Genomic DNA, 17,948 nt, shown 5'->3' with positions numbered 1-17,948 from the left:
TACCTCCCTTTCTTCCTTCCAGTTTTGCTGTGGATAAAATCCAGCTATATTCAAAATTTCTGCTCAGTTAAATCCTAGTTCATTGTTAGGATCTACTAAAAATGGTAAATGTTTAATATATAACATTTAAGGATTCTGCTAATTAAATATTACAAATTAAACCTAACGGATGTAAAGTTGACTCGAGCAACTAGAGGCAGAAAAGCCTATTTGATTTTTAAAAATATGAGTCAAATAAATCTCTATAAACAAGTATTCTTTGAAGTATTTATTGATCTTGTTGATCATTAGTATTTTTGTGAAAGGCTGGTATTGTGATTGCTAAGAATGAATGAAACAATTTCAATTTACTGCGTGAGCTAAAAACAATGTAATGGCTCTTGGATAAGTTTATTTTCCAGAGTTTACGTACTATAAAAGAAAGTCTTAAAATGACTTAAATACTCTTCCTCGATACATATATTTAAACTACGGCACGCATTGCTTTAAAGAAATCTACCATGTTTTAAATACTGGAGAGCTTATCTTTTGTCCGTGGGAGTGTAAGCAAGAGAGCCCTGGGTAATAAGGCGGATGAAGAGAGTTGGGAGGAAAAGGGGCGGAAAGGAGGGTGGAGCCGCCGTCTTTCTAGGTCAGGGTTAGTTCGCGGGTACTAGAATCTGGAAAAGGTGAACGCAGGAATTTGGTTGTTCCTTGTTATCCCAAGATGGAAGTCCAGGCTCTCGGGCTTGTGCAGACTGCGAACGGAGCGCTTGACTTCCCTTCCCTCGCATCTTCCCAGGTGGCCGTGGGTTTAGGAAGGAGGTGGCAAGGCGGAGGCCCTTGGTCCTCGCCCGAGCCCTCCGCATCCCTGTCCCAAGGCCGGGATGGTCTCGCCCACCCTGGGTAAATTCCCAGAGGGCCCGCGCCGGCCTGGGTGTGCAAACGGGATTCTGCGAATGTCGACATTAAAGGAAGACGCAAATTCAGCGTCGTAGTCCCCGCAGCTTACCCGCACCTATTTTTGTATCTAAGCCAAGGTCACTCTTTAATACCGAACCACTGCCCTGAGCCGGGGCGTCGCGCTCCGCTTGGTGACGGCGGACGGGGCGGAGAGAGGGGCGCGGGTGGCGAGGCGGGGGCCGCCCGGCGCCCCCCGGCTGGCCGAGCCCGCACCTGCCCCGCCGCCAGGCCCGGAGGGAGGCAGGGCGGCGTCCCGGCGCCGAGGAGGGGCCGCGGGGCGCGGGCGGGGGGATTCGCGGTGGGCGCGGCGCGCTGCAAAGGCTCCAGGCGCTGCGGCGCGAGTGCGTCACGCCGCGGAGGGCGCGGGGGGCTGCGGCCGAGCGCCCACGAGCAGCCGGCGCCCGGGCCAGGGCCAAGGGCAGGCGGCCGCACCGCGCTGCCAGCCGCGGGCGAGCAGCCGCCGCTCCATTCATTCCGCGGCTCCGCCTCCTTCCCCGGCTCCGGGAGCGCGTCCGAGGTGAGTGTGCCGCCCGCGCCCGGCTGCGGCCGCCGGGCGTGCTCGGCCTCGGCGCAGGCCCGAGCCGCCCGCCCGCCCGGGCCCGGAGCCCGCGTCTCCGAGGGGCGGGTGGCGCGCCCCCAGGTGCGCCGGCCCCGCGTCGGCGCCTCCATTTTGTGTGAGGGAATGCCTCTTTCTCCTCGCCTCGCTCGCCTCGGATCGCGCCTCGTTCCCCGGCTGCGCTGGCTGAGCCCCTTCCCCTCCACTGCTTCCCCGCCGGGAGCCTTTCCGAAGCTCGCGTTGATCCTTGGCTTGGTGAGAAGCGGACCTGGTCAGGTGTAGAACCGAAGCGTTTAGGCTCGGATTCGCCCGCGTAGGTGGCCTCCAGAGATGCTCTGACCACCTCTCGGGTCTTTAACTACTTTTGGAATAGATATCGTATAGATTCTACTCCAAAATGCAGGTGATTGTAGTTCTGTTCTAAATCTTAGCTGCTCATTATGCAATTTTTTGAGGCCTTTGCCCCTGGAGATCGATGGGTGAAGCATTGGATTGTTTGTGGCTCAGAGAACTGGCCTACATTTACTCTCATTATTGTCTTTTGGGAGAAATGATGAAGCATCTTGCTCGCTTTTCAGCTTTTGAAGATTTGTATGGGTATCTTTATTAGGAGTAGGTTCTAGGATAACCACCTGATGCTGGCTCTCTTACCCCTTTGGGAGACCCTTTCAGAACCTCAACTTGAAATGCTCACGTGTAAGGATTTTTGAGGGGGTTGGAGCGGTAGAGACAGGTTACCAAAAGACTACCAAAAGGAAAAGTTGTAATTGTGATTCAGAACTGTTACACAATTTGTCATTTTAAAGGGTCCTGAGAATTTGGTAATTCTTGTTTTCTCCCTCGCAAATGTACTTAAGTACGTAGTGGATTATACTCATGCCATTTGTGTTTTATTACTGCATCACAGACAGGGATTAAAATCTGGAATGATGGCTGTTGCATAATACACACGTTTGGGCTTGGGAGAGAATTCACCAAAATGGATCTGGGTTTGATGTGGATCAGCTGCTTGCATTTATTTGTTTATTGCACATAAGATGTACAGGTTATCTTTGCAAGCTATATTTTGTTTTTCTCCTCCAAGAGGAAAAATTTTTATTGACTAATAAGGACAAGACTAATTTTGGGTCTTCCGCACCCCCCCACCCCCCACCTTTGGTTGGGAATGGAGAGGACAGAGAATGAAATGGTGAGAGGAATCTGGGAAAAGTCTTATTTGTGATAAGACTTCCAGTACAAACAAAGACAAAATATCACGGCCTTTCATGGAAAGCTTGTAGCTGTCATAGTGGAGTCGTCTCTTTGAATTCATGATGAGGTTAAGGAACTTAGAAATATCTTAAATGAGTAGCAACATGATCCTGCTGCATGAGTGATAACCGAAGCTTCTTTATCTGTGGATTTTAGGTTCTAAAACGTTCGGAATTAGTCTGACTTTTGAAACAATATTTAATCATTACAAATTGTATCATTTCTCTAATAAAGGTACAGTATACATCAAAGGGCTTAGCTGATTTGGGGAAAACAAAATATTTTATAATTAGATACTTTTGAGAGTAAAATTTCAGTGTCACCCTCCTTATTAAGTTATTCTAAACTTTTTTCTGATTAATGGAAGACTCTTCCACTAATTTTCTCTACAAACAAGTGATTCCATATTATGTACCATCCCCAGCAGAAAAAGTGTGCGTCTCATTATTGACATGTTCTGTGGGGAGAATAATGGAAGTGAAAGGGAACTTGGACATTGAGAGATATCTTGTTTTAGGGAATTTAAATAAGCAAAGATTGCTTGCTAGGGATCACAGGTGTCCTGATTGGACCCATTCTGGGTCCATGGGAAATGAGATTGTTTCCAACAAGTTCAGTGCCCAACCACAATAACAACATTTTTACGTTGATTGTGTAAATACATATGTCATAGAGGTTCACCATTGAATTTAAGTGTTTGGAAATGTTTTTGGTGTGCTTTTTCTTTAGCGTAGGTTGAGATTGTGAGCATTATTTTACCAATGGTTGAGAAATTGAAAAGAAAAAGTCACTAATAGTTTTCTCCATTAGCTCTCTTTTAAAGCCTTATGTGTCTTATGTTCAGTCATCTGCCTAAAAATGGAAAAAAGATTTACTTTTTAAAGGTAACGAGGATATAAAAAGATTTAGTATTTGGGCAGAGGTTTGAAAAATATTTATCAAGGATTCTGTAGAAAGGACTCTTGGTTGGGTAAGAAGTTAAACAAAACCGTGTTTCTTCTCATTTCTAAGATTTTATTTTTCTAAGTTGAAAAAAGGAATTGCATGATTATTGTGTCTAAGGTGATTTTTCTCTTCACACACCATTAAGCTTCTGATTCTTTATATTTAACCCTGAAATTAATGTTCTAAATTTGGTATGCTTCATTGGTAGCAGGAGTATTTCACAATTGTTTCCAACAACAACTATAAAATTAAGGTTGAATTTATTAAGGAAAAGGTGCGATGATTTAAAAATAACTACAGAGCTGGTATATGAGACCTTATATCAGGTTTATCTGCTCTGTAGGAGGGATTCATTCATGTAGCCCAACCTATTCTTTGGGCCAGAAAGTTTGTGACTTCGCACATACTTTGATTTTGAAAAAAGAATATCATTTTAGTTACTAGCTGCTCCAAGGAGATGTTAGTTTTAGGCTACACCAAAGATAGCTTTCATTTATTCCACAAACACTGTCTATTGTGTGTTACAGGTCAGAAAAACCCAAGTATAGCCCATCTTCATGGAGTTTATAGTTTAGTGAAGTATTGTGGATTAAAATGTTAAGGAGTCTCTAAAATATAAATGCACACAAATTTTTGCAGACATGAATTGAGAACAGTTCAATTTAGTAAATTGCATTTTTTTAAGAAGTGCCAGATTGCATGCGGGGGTGGGACTCCTACATTTATGGGTTGTACAGAGGAGAGGGTTCATTTGCTGAAAGAGACCGAGGAGGGAAAGAAACTAAGAAGTAATATTGGAGGAGAGTGTTGTCCGAGGAAGGAGAGGAACTTTTAAGCAGCAGAAAGTGGTCAGGAGAGTCTGGTCCATCATAAGGTCAAGAAAGGTGAGAATGAAAATAATCCATTGAATTTGGGGCCTGAAAAGAAGTAATAACAGAGTGATAAGGGAAGAATCTCATTTAGGAGTGAATAGAAGCAGAGAAAAAGTCAATAAATTTGGCTTTTTGTTATACAATGATTGATAAAGTAGAAAATGGGACTAATAAGAAATTTTATAGAGTAAAATCTTTTATACGTATATACCAGTACTTTCAAGTTTAGATTGGCCCCTGATATACCTGATGAACTTATTCTGATGTTTTAGTTAGCAGTAATTATTATTCAGAGGCAGTATAGTTCCACAATTTAAGCCAAGTAGACATAACATAGGTTTGAACCCTGGCTTTGCTGTTTGTAGCTACCTGACTTTCAAGATTCTTACTCGCTTTGAGCCTCACTTTTCTCATCTGTAAAAGAGTATAGTTAACCCTTGAACAATGCAAGGGTTAGGGGCACCAATCCCTGTGCAGTCGAAAATCTGAGTATAACTTTCGACTCCCCCCAAACTTCATTGTCCCTCGGTATCTCTGGGGGATTGGTTGCAGGACCCCCAAGGATACCAAAATCTGCGGACGCTCAAGTCCCCTATATAAAATGGTGTACAACAGTGTGCACAGTCGGCCCTCCACATCCTTGACTCTTAACCATGGATCAAAAATAGTAGAGGTATTTATTGAAAAATTCTGTGTATAAGTGGACCCTCTTAATTCCACCCTGTGTTTAAGGGTCAAGTAGAGTTATAACAGAGGTTATCTCAAAATATCGTTGGCAGAATTAAGTGTGATAATGTATCTAAAGGTGAGCTAATGTTATCACCGGTGAAATTAGGATAATTTTTAGTGTTTAGTTCAGTGTTTCTCATCTTTTTCTTCATGTTACTATCTTCTCATACCTATCCCATATACAACATTTTGTTCAGGTACATTTCAAAGCAGTGATTTACTTTTCATTTTAAAATGAACTGTGATTTACCTACCACTTGTCGATCAGAGCTTTTGCTCTGCATGGAATAAAGTATAAACACAATGAGTTCAGTTGGTAAAATTCTAGTTAAAAATTAAGAAAATCTTCAGTTTTTGTGAGTTTATTGATGTAGGGGAAATGTATGTTTTTTGAAAAATTGAAAATGATTCAAGTTGCCCCTTTATAGCTTTTGTGGATCTCTAACTATAAGAACCTGTCTTTTAATTTTAAGTCTGGTCTTATTTTCTATTATTTATGTTCATGAGTGGAAAATATAGCTAAATTTAGCAAAAAGCAACCACATGTTAGAAGTCTTGATATGTGGTTTTGGAATATAAGACCTATCTAAAAGTCCTTGAGATTAATTTTAAGGCTGAGGAGATTTATTGATAATATTTTTTAAACCATTAAAAGAGAAATTGAAATGGTTGAAGTGGTTCTGAGTAAATTTTGTTTGGAGAATACTAACTTTTTGTATCTGAGTAGCTTCTCAGAATGGCTCCCCCAAAAGTGTGTAGTTTTATAAAATTATTCATATGGATTTACAATTTCATATACAAATGACTGCTCAACTGATGTCTGGACTGTTGGCCCTCCCTTCCAGAACTCTGATTTTGGCTTGCATGGGGACAAGGGTATTTTTCGTGTCTATACTGGCAGTAGGGCAGAGCGGTTTCTCCTGTCCCGAGTTGAGATGTACCAGCTATAACTGACAGTAATCTTTGACCAGCTAGTTGGTTGGTCTGTGTTTTCATGTGGTGTGTAATGCATTTATGGGTAGAATTTATTGTTGAAAAGGCCAGTTTCTTTTACTCTTTAGAGATAGGCAGAATAAATCTGTTTTTATCTGCATATTGACTCTCTGGATTTTTGAAGGGTAACTTTCTTACCTCCCATTTTCAACAAGACTTCCCCTCACTAATTTCTCCCAGTTCCTGTTCTTCATCTACTGTACCTTGGTTTCCAGATTTTTTTGCCATCCCAGTTCTCCATTGGAGGCATTCCAGTTTTTCAGTGTGATTTTTTCTTAAAATGGCAAATATCTGAAAGGAATAAAAAACTGCAGATGCTGTCTGACCCATGGACAGTGAAGGGATACTATTCCATTTCTAGGTCTGGACAGTCATAACCCTAATAATGAAGACCTGTTTGGGGATTATTTTGTGTTAACTAAAAAAAATTTGCTCATGGTTCATATCTAAATCTCAAGATTTTCTTTGTCTTTGTCCTTCAGCAGTGGGTCATTAAAAAACTATAATGCAACTTAGTGAATTTCATTTTTTTCCTTAGCTCTATTATGTAGTAACTTGTCCAATAAATATTTGGTAGGCATTTTACTTTGTAAGTTTTGTTTCCCTTTTATTTATTTTTTAACTTCGATATAATTGCCTTTGTATTTATTTGTGGTAACTTTTAACAATTCTGAAGAAGATAGATCATAGTGATTAGAACAGGCATCTAAAGTTCGAAGAGAAGATATTGCAAGATTTAAAAAATCTAACTCCTAAGGAGTAACTGAGCAATACGGTTGATATATTCTATGATAATTGTATAATTAGATACGTCATGGATTATACTGGCCTTTGTCTTGACTTGGGAACCTGACCACGAGGTTAAATCTCTCTGAAGACGGATTGCTCAGGTTTAGAGTGTGACTCTGCCTCTTACTAGCTGAGTGAACTTAGGTGACTTACTTAACCTCTCCATGCCTGAGGCTCCTCATTCAGAGAACGTAAGAGTACCTGCCTCATATGGTTATTTTGAAGAATGGATGAGATAATACTGTAGAGTGTTGAGCATAATGCCACGTGCAAGTTAAGCCAACAGTAAGTGGTAGTTCTGTTGTCATCATCAGGAAACACATTGAGTTTTAAAAAACGGTTATAAATGAATTTTTGATGATACCACCCCTTTGTAAATTAAGACCTTTTTCCCTATCTTCTCGAGTGATCTAGTGTAGACACATAGATTATTAGGAGGGACATAGATTAGAGCTCATTTGACCCATTCCCATATATTTGGAAAAAATGGCTTATGCTTTCCTAGAGTTCTGAGCCAGGTTGGATAGAATGATGAAGAAAAAAAAATCATGTTGTCATATGATAAGTATGTTGAAAGAAGTATGCACAAGGTACTTATGAGAGTTTTCAACCTGCCTCCTTTCAGTTCTTCCTATTAATCCATCTTACACACTGTTGCTGGGTGAATTGTCTTAAAGCATAGCCTTCTTGAATGTCTCTTTCCTGCTCAAGATCCTTAAATTGCCTCCTACCTCTGTACCAAATAAAGTCTGAATTCTTTAGTCTGTATTCTTGGCCTTTTATATTCTGTCCTCTATTTTCCTGGCATTCCTTCTAATACTTCTCTTTATATACTTCTCTTAATTCTCTTGGTAAATCCAAGTATTTGCCATTCTTAGCATGTTTTCTGGCTTTGTTTGGCATATTCTTTCGTTTGAGAGGGGTTTCCCCTCTATCTCTGTTGAAAGACCATCTATTGCTTTTTGTCTAGCAGCAGAACTTTACATGTCTTCTGTGGCAGCTCTTCCTCCTAGCACCAGCTTGTGGTTTGTTTATACAAACTTTTGCTTAGTTATTCATTTATTCATTTGTTTAGTAAATATGTATCGAAGTCAGATAGGAAAGCTACTACTATCTCTTTATCTTTTCTTCTTTTGGGCCTGCTGCCAGTGAAAGGTAATAAAAGAATTTCACTTAATCTGGGTAAGCAAACTCACCTGAGTTTGCAAGAGGATTTTTTTAAGTACCAAGTATATGGCGGCATGGCTGAAAGTTCAGAATTCGAGAGGCCCTGAAGGGAAAGAGAAATGACTAGCCTGAGGTTTAGAGGCTGCCGGTTTTTCCAAGTTGGTATGATACTGGCAGATATTGGCAACCTTTGGTTATATTTCTTAGTTGTGTCGTAAAAATATTAGGAAATGGGAAGGGAGTGATGGCGATGGTGATATTGATAGTAATTGTGACTCAGCAGAATATTTCATACAGCCCTCTGGTGTAGCCCGTTTCTCTCTTGAAATGTACTTCAGTTAGTCTTTTCTTAATCAAAAAGAGTACTTCATAACCATACGCCAAAATTAAGCACCAAGTTTTGTTTCGTTGCTTTTGCTTTGAACTAGATATATATCCTTTAAAACGAAAACATCAGTTCTTCATGGTTCTAACTGAGACAAACCTCGGATATTTTATGTTATAAAGATATCTGTAATGATGTGCATGTTGTTTAGACTCCTATTTAAAAAAATTGCCTGTATCCTTGAGGTTTACCATACCAAAACCATGCTAACTTTAATAAAATACTGTAAAATCAGATTTATTAGATAGTAAAAAAATAAATAATTTTAGATTGTCTAACATTGAAATGAAGGACAAAATTTTATGGTATATTCATTTAAATAGTTCCTAGTTTGGCTTTCCTGAGTTTTGTAAACTGCATCTGTGAGATTATAACCAGTGTCAGTTATCTGGGTCATGAAGTACATAGTCCACTGTTGGCTCAGTGATTATTACTTTAAAAGACGATTTTGCCTTCTACTTGAAATATAGAGAGGCAGCAGGTATGAACCCCATTTAACTTCGTGCTCCATTACTCAAATATAAGTAGCCCTCACCCATGTGTAAAAAGTTTTCATTTCCCGGAGGATGGAAAAGCATTTATGAGCAGTGTGAGCCCACCTGAGATTTGATAGTTACAGCAGTCTGTTCAGTGGTCCTATTTATGTTGTACTCAAAAACTCAGCTTTAAGTATGGAGAAGGATTAATCTAGGACTTATGGCCTTATGTAGAGCAAGAGGGATAGAAGAATAAAAAGGTAAGATACAGAGATCAGTTCACCTGATGTAGTACAGGGGCTAAATTAGTTAGGGAGAAAAGAGGAGAATCAAGAGAAGAATCATAATAAGGTTCAGAATCAGGCTTTTTTGTGTGTACAAGGTTGAGAGCATTGACGATTATGTTGCCTGGATACCTACCCTATTTTCAGTGTTGGGAAAAAAATCAGGAGAGGTAGGATCATGACTTGGATTGGTTGAGATAATTATTTTTTCTCTAAGAACTTTCTTCAGCTCTAAAATTTTTGTATTTTTTTAATCTTTTTTATCTTCCCCTAAAGCCCTTAAATAATAGCAATAACTTATAAGAATCTTGAAATAATTTAGGAAATGAACTTGTAAAATATGTTCCCTCTCTTTAAGAGTAGACAGCTAATAATTAACATTAAATAGGGAATAAATCACAATAATAGGAATTTTTTTTCTAATTCTATATTTTGTTTTCTTGTTAAGAATATTAATTCTTTCAAATAGTTATATACAAGTTTTCAGGAAAAGTGTGAAATTATTTTTAAAATGAGTGTAAAATAGCTGATTAGCATCTTAGAGCTCATATATAAGAGTCTGAGTAGTATGTTTTTATACAAGTTAGCCAGGATTAATGAGTGTATCCTTTGCTTAATTTGTAAATTAATTTGGACACTTTTTACACTTCATTGTCCATTCTGCATAAATTTTTTGATGAGTTGGTTCGCCTAAGGCGACATTATACTTTCTCATTCATGTAGAATCTAGTTAGGCCTTTGGGTTTATCTCATGGGCAGAGCACAAAGTATTTGACAGAATTTGATCTGACAGCTTTACAGTTATGTAACATGAACAGAAGCTTAAAAACAACAAAAAGAGGGAGAGTGAGTTATTATAGCAACCTATATTTTTCTCCAGAACCTTACCACCCTTCTCTGGCCTCTCTAAACGGCAGCGGAACCACCCTTAGGATAGTAATTTATGTACTCTTAAGTTATCCAATATTTTTAAAATGAACAATTATAAATATTTAGAGGTAAAAATGTCCTTAGGATTATCCTGTCCAGCTGCATCACATTACCAGTGAGAATAGAGAAGCCTAAAAAGGATAAGTAACTTGCTTAGGGTCACAGAGCTTCTTAGTGGCAGCGCCGACCTAGGAACCAAGGTCATAGAATTCCAATTCCAGTGCTCTTTTTGGTGTAGTATTTGAAGAGAATACTTATTAACAAAGTAATTATTATAATATTTAACAAAAGGAAATTTCATATAACCACGATAAATACAATAGTATTTGATTTTTCATATTGAGTAAAATAATTATATTGGAGAGTATATTTGATTGGATTTCTATTCTTCTAGCCCCACTAGTATGATGATTTTGGTCAAGTCTTTTCATCTCTAAAGCTCTGCTTCTTCATCTATGGAATGCAACTGGTAGCAGTTATTCATTATGTTATATGTAACAATCTCTTAAAAGTTGGGTATATGGTTACCTCTCAGCAGGTAAATATTACCTGCTGCTGTTACTGATTTATTATAATTTCTAGTTCTTTCACCTTCTTTAGATACTAATAGCTTATTATTCAGCCAATAAAATAGAGCACTGAGAGTGACTAGTAATAAAAGTAATGGATTTAAGGACAGATTTGTAAACAATAATATTTTAGAAGGGGTATGTGTGTGTCTGGGCTTTTAAAATTAGAGAAATATTTTCAAATTTCATGTTAAAAACTATGAAGCTATAGTAGTCTTTAAACTGTATTCAAAAATCACAACTTCTAAGTGAAGGTTTTACTCCAGTAATGCTTTTAATGCAAATTTTAGAATATTTAAGTTGTGGGACTTTAGGAAAACAGAATTTTGTTTCATTTTGTGTGTATATGTATGTGTGTATATATGAATAATCTTTAATAATAATAAGCCCAGAGTGATGATTTTTCTATTTAAAAACCTCAATTGAAAAAGGTTTAAGAATGATGGCTTTAATGAATTTCTGTTTTTATACTTTAATTAGTCATGTTCTACTTGCCTTTTTTGATCTGTAGTAGAGTCCTGTATTATGGTAAGCAATGTTTTCTAAGGTGTGCTTCCTGGTGGTTTAGGAGAGGTTTTTAATTGTTATTCAAGTGAACGTTTAAATTCTGGTACTTAGAAATGTTAATAGTGATTAGGAAAGTATATAATTAATATATCAAATTGATGATTTCATAGGTTTTATACTTTAAGGTGAATGAAATGTTTCTAAAAAAGTGAGTTGAGATTCTGACACGGGCTAGAACACAGATGAATCTTTTTTTCCCCCCTCTTTAATTTCTCCCTCTCCCCCGCCCCACTTCCACCCCTGACCTATGGATGTTGCCATTTCCTCTTAAGAGCTGGGTCTCTGAAGGCGGGGTGTCTCCTCTCACATGCTCACCAGGTGCACCCGGGGCCTGGAACGTGGCTCCACCTGGGATGCGAACCCAGGACCTTATGCGTGTAAAGCAGATGTGCTAACCAGTGCACTATGGAGCCACCCCGGGATAAATCTTGAAACCATTATGTTAAGTGAAATAAGCCAGACACAGAAAGACAATTATATGATTTCACTTTTGAGGTTCCTAGAATAGACAAAGTAGAATGGTGGTTACCAGGGTCTGGAGAGGCGGGGGGGAGAGAAGAATGGGGAATTATTGTTTAATGGGTACGTAGTTTCTATTTTGGGATGATGAAAAAGTTCTGGAAATGGAGAGTGATGATGGTTGTACGACAGTGTGAATGTACTTTCTGCCACTGAATTGTAAACTTAGAAATGGTTAAAATGGTAAATTTTATATGTGTATTTTACCAAATTAAAAAAGGGGAGAGGAGGAAATGGGATGAGAGGTGTATGTGTGTTTATTAAAAAGTGAATTGAGAAAAATACCAGTGATATAGGCACTTGATACACTGGAAAATATGTTGATGGTGGTATGCAAATTATTGAAGTTCAGGCAACACTAGGGTAGAGGAAAGGTCAATGGCTTAGGGAGACCTGGCCTGTGTTCCAGTCTCACCCTGTCATAAACTAGCCGGGTGGGCCTACATGTGACTCTAAAAGCACGTTAGAAAAACACCCAAGATCTCTAAGACTATTTACTACCCGAAAATTCTCTTTTCCGGGCTGTGCCATTGGGTTCTTTATTCAATATGACCTAGTTTACCTATTTAATAGAATTTACTTCTTTGCAATAATAAAACAAACAAACAAACAAAATGCTATTTAAACATGACATTTAAAATCTTTTAAGAACCATGTTATAGTAACATTCGATGAAAAAAGAAAATCACCCATCAACTTGCTGTTCTGTTAGGCTCTTTTTCCTTATATGTCCATTTTGTATTCTTTGTCTAGAATGCCGTATGATTTTTATGTGATTAATCAATTATACTTTTGTAGACCAAGTTTTTGACAGCAGTGTTCATATATTAATTTACCTTTCATCCTTTAGGTCATAATTACTCTTAGCATATGAAAATTTTCAATGTGTTTCATGAATACTTTGGTAGCTAATGTTCATGAGAGTCTTTTGAGTTGGTTTAAAGGGAAGACTATGATATTAATCTTTCTTGAGCTTCATCTAGTCGGTGGTAAAAAACTAAATTTATGTAGTGTATTAAATGACTTAATATTTTACTCTTGTCTAAGAGGAAAACAGTTAACATATTCTCTTAACTAGTGTCCTAATTATGCTTCTTTCATCTGCTATTGACTGTTTTGTGTTTTTAGTTTCATTTAAAATTTAATCTTTGTTAGAATTGTTAGATCTGATTATATAATATAATGTCCTGTTTTTTTAGTTTGCTTTTTGCATATTAACTTTGATAGTTTGGTAGATTATAAACATTTGCCCAAACTAAGAAATAAGCATCTTATTGTGGTAAGCATCACAATAGAGCTACAGTTTTACATTATGATCCTTTTCTAACTATAACATCTCATTTATGTAAGCTCCTGGTTGATCTCTCTTGAAATTCAGTATTTTTCCCCTCCTTTTTTATAAGTTGGCTGGAAATCCTTTTCTTTCTCCTTTTATTTAGACATTAACATTTACTAACAGATGGGCAGAATTTGTGTATTCTATTTCTAGGTTTTGATTTTAAAAATTAAAAAAAATTTGATTAAAAAATATATATGCATGTTTGAATAAAATTAGGTCTCCAGTCATAAAAACCAAGTTTTAAAGTCCTTAGAACCAAAATTTTAGATTATGGTAAAAAGTTTCTCTCATCATCATATCTTCAAAATAGAAAAAAACATATTTAACTATATATAACTATTACTATATATGTTCTTTTGTCTCATATTTCTATTAGATTTTCAGGTTTTTGCCTACTAATACTTTTGTTATGATAAAATGGATTTGAAGGGCACTTCAGAGAAAACTTACTTATTTTCTCAGTTGTTTTCCTTCCACCTTTGCCCTTTATAAATTTTTAAAAAATAAAAAATTGAAGAGATCATTGACAAATGTAGCAATTGGGCTCTACAGTTTTTATTTTAGGTAAATATAAAATTGGGAACTTTTACAACAAGATAATCTACACTAGCTTTATTTATACCTTCTCTAAGAGCTAGTAGCTCAGTTTATAGATTATAAGTTTATTTTTTATTAAACATTTTATTATGGAAATTTTCAATAGTACACAAATCAGGATTCTCTTCATAATGCATCTGATTGATGTCTCAAGTTTCTTTTAATTTACATTAGTTCCCACTCTTCTTTAAACTCCATACTGTATATCTATTGAAGGTACTGAGTTATTTTAAGTACTGGCCACAAACTTAAGGCATCATTTCACATACTTATCAAATGGCTTGGTTAGGTTTTGATCCGATTTTCTTGTTGCATCACATCAAGATGCATATAATGTCTGCTTTACTTACTTTTAGTAAAGTTAATTAGTGTGGGTATATAGACCTAACACAAATGAGTGTATATATCCATCAAAATACTCGTGCAGGAATGCTACTAGTAGCCCAAATGTCCATTAATAATGGAATGGGTAAATAAACTGTATTTGTATATGATAGAATACCATATAGCAGTAAAAAGGAACAAATTACTGATAGATGCAACAACACGTTTCTCACAAAAATAATGTTGGCTGAAGAGTTGACACAATAGAGTGCATACTGTATGATGTCAGATATAAGAAGTTCAAAAATGGGCAAAATTAATGTCTCCTTTAAAGATATTGTAATACCAGTGAAACAATACTACCTATTAAAAAGTTTTCCTTTTGCTCACTGATTGAGGTAGCTCCTTACATGTTTCAGTTTCCATAAGCATTACAGTATATTTCTATATCTTGTTCCATTGGTCTGTTTATTCATATGCCTATATTACATTGTTTTAATAATAGAAGTTTTGTAACATGTTTTAACATCTGACAGGGCTATACCTTTCTCCAATCATTGCTCTGCCTTTTCAGGATTTTTCTAGCTATTCTTGCTTATTTATTCTTTCAACTTAACTATATAACTTTGTCTTTCTTCAGGAAATAAAATGCTGAAGTTATTTTCATTAGGATTACATTAAATCGATAAATTATTTTAGGAAGTACTGCTACCTTTATGATGTCAAATCTTTTCCAAGAACATGGTTTGTCTTTTCCGTTCACTTTGCTTCTTTCAGGAATGTTTCTAGTATTTATATAGGTTTTTGTGTTTATTGTTGTTAAATTTAAGCCTGTTTTAATTTTTGCTGTTATAAATGGAGTCTTTCTATTTTTACTTCATTTTTTCCATTCATTTCCATTCAGATTTCTTACTGGTTATTGTATATCTGAGGTCTTGATTTCTGCATGTAATTGTATATCCTGCTATTTCACTACATTTTTTTTTTTTTATTGTTTGGAATAGTTTTTACAGTGATTCTTTTGAGTTTTTCAATTAAATATATTATTTGCAATACCCACACCCATCCCCAATTGTTACGCCTCTAATTGCTTTCTCTAGTCTAATCGCATTGGCAAGTACCTACATAATATTATACAAGAGTGGAGTCCTTATTTTTCCTGACATTAGTGAGAAAGTCTTTAGTGTTTCCCTATTAAGATGCTGGCATTTTTTTAACAGCCTTATTTATGAGAGATCTAATTTACAAACTATGGAATTTACCCATTGCAAAACTGTACAATTCAAAGATCTTTCTTTCTTAGTTAATTTACAGGGTGGAGTAATCATCACAATTCAGTTGTAGAACATTTCTGTCATTCCAAAAACTTCTCTTCTGTCCTTTTACAGTGACTTTTATGTTGACAGATATATGAGGATATATTTATGTGTGTTTACGTGCAGGTCTGTATATCCTATACTTGTATATTTATATCATTTAAGGGATTACCATTCATTCTAATATTATTCTTGTTTTTAATTCAAGTAATAATCTTTAAAAGTTTTCTTTTTGACGTATATTGTCAAATTGGCAGGCTCAAGTTGTAGTCTGCCTTGGCATAGTGAAAAATAAGTCTCCTTACAATAAAATACTGCCATATTACAGTAAAAAGTTTTTTCTGTGAGTAAAGGAAGATAGTATTTAATTTTCTGAAACATTTTGTCCCATGTTGTTTGTTAGAGGATGGCATTCCCTGTGGATATGTTGGATAATTGCAGTCACGAGGAGTTGGAAAATTCTGCTGAAGATTATATGTCAGATCTAAGGTGCGGGGACCCTGAAAATCCTGAGTATTTGTCTCTTCTCAATGTTACGGTAAGCTGTTCTGCAGTAATTTTTATCACTCTTTTCAGTTGAGTTTATACATGAAATCAATATCTTTTCTTTTTTATCATTTAAAAGTGTTAACTAATCATTTTTGAGATTTTTATCAGAAGACTAAAATGGATAAATATCGGTTAGTACGGTAGCATGATGCAGTTTTAAAAAGAAACTACAGGTTATTGCTTAATATTTATGTTGTACCTTTAAAATTATATGTAAGTTTTCCGGTTTTGCTAAGACTGGTTACCATATTTGAGCTAACTCAATTAAATTTTCTTTAGATTTGGAATTTGTGATTTTAGAAATTATTAAAATTTAGCAACACACCGAATAACACATTTTTGTGTCACAAATCTTCCCTCTTCTAAAATATTGAAATCGGAATTTCTGATTAGTAAGCTGTGATGTATTGTGGTAGATCATTAGACCTGGAATCATTAGAATTCCAAAGTGAACTTGATGGTAGGCGAATTCTCTAACCTTTGTAGACCTCAGATTTTTTTTCTGGAAAATTATGTTGATTTAAAGGATTCTTTTAAGTCTCCTCTAGTACCAATATTTTATAATGCTCTGAACTGTAATACAATCTGTAAATGGGGAATTAGTGTTGGATTAATGAAGGCAGAAAAATTTTAAATCGTATGCATCTCGAAAAAGTAGGAAAAATAAATTTACCTAGCTGGCGTCTTACTAGAAAATGGAATTCCCCCCACCTCAAATAGTCTGAATAACAGATGATAAAGTATAGTTGTTTTTTAATTACTTTATAGACCATATCATACTTTTGTTTTTATTAAGACTGTGGTTAGAGCACAGTAATATTTATTGAAATAAACTTATTCTCCCCCCCAATAAAAGATTCCCACAAAAGGGAATTCTGATTTATATATATTTTTTGAGACTAGAAATATCTTCTATGAAATGAAGTTATGTAATTAGTATTAATGTAGGAAAAGTTAATATTTTGGTAGAAGATTAGTGTTTTTGTCTTATGTTTTCTTAACAAACCCTTCACTAATCTTTAATCAATTCTCATTTCAGATTCCTATCAGCCTGTCAAATGTAGGCTTTGTTCCTCTTTATGGTGGAGATCAGACCCAGAAAATTCTTGCTCTTTTTGCACCTGAGGACTCACTCACAGGTTTCCTTTTTGCTTAATCTTTATAAATTGAGGACATTTTCTCCAAATAATTAGAAATATATTAAAAGGTAGCTACATGAAGAAATTTAAAGAAAAATTTGTTTGGAACTGTAAATTTAGGAAAATGTAATTCTCAGTTGCTTATAATTAAATGTTTAATGAACAAAATAAAAACAGGTACGAATGGGGCCACGTTGTATTATAAAGTATGGGTATATTTAAAGATATCTGTATAAAAGTTACCAAGTAGTAATATTATATACTTTAAGACTTAAACATTAATAAATGTTATCAAATAGTAATATTGCATTCTTTAAGACAAACATTAATAATCATTTATTCTATTTTAGCTGTGGCACTTTACCTTGCTGATCAATGGTGGGCTATTGATGATATTGTGAAAACATCTGTCCCTTCTAGAGAGGGGCTTAAGCAGGTAATGAAATCCTGTAATTTTAAAAGTCCTTCCTATGAGGCCATTTCACAATATGTTTCCCATAAACAGTGACAGTTATTGAGCTCGTCTCCATTTTTGTATAACCAGATTATATTAAACCCTAGAGTTTCGTTGTTATGATGAAACTGACATTCAGATTGGCCTTTCTCAGTTTTTTTTTTTTGGCTCTAAAAGTACGTGAGAATTGAGTGAGGAAGAATGAATGCCAGTGGGTTAGTTAGTTGAGCTGTAATTACCCATATCAACTTCAGCT

At 36.1% G+C, this 17,948-nt stretch overlaps 1 protein-coding gene across 5 annotated transcripts in view; it reads left to right on the top strand.

Moving 5' to 3' along the window:
* Nucleotides 1–643: 643 nt before the first annotated feature.
* FAM169A (family with sequence similarity 169 member A) overlaps nucleotides 644–17,948 on the top strand; it is a 53,520-nt gene continuing 36,215 nt past the window's right edge. The window contains exons 1-4 of one of the 5 annotated variants that reach the window (XM_039857478.1): nucleotides 644–781; nucleotides 15,954–16,088; nucleotides 17,139–17,238; nucleotides 17,589–17,674. In XM_039857478.1, the coding sequence (XP_039713412.1) occupies nucleotides 707–781; nucleotides 15,954–16,088; nucleotides 17,139–17,238; nucleotides 17,589–17,674 (396 nt within the window). In that variant the 5' untranslated portion in view covers nucleotides 644–706. The other 4 variants (XM_039857480.1, XM_039857477.1, XM_039857479.1 and 1 more) reach the window with 4 other exon arrangements.

Source organism: Pteropus medius, unplaced genomic scaffold (genome assembly GCF_902729225.1).
Source record: "Pteropus medius unplaced genomic scaffold, Ma_sr-lr_union100, whole genome shotgun sequence".
Lineage (NCBI taxonomy): Eukaryota > Metazoa > Chordata > Mammalia > Chiroptera > Pteropodidae > Pteropus > Pteropus medius.
Note: the sequence above shows the minus strand (reverse complement) of the source record. Positions and strands in the feature narration are given on the sequence as shown.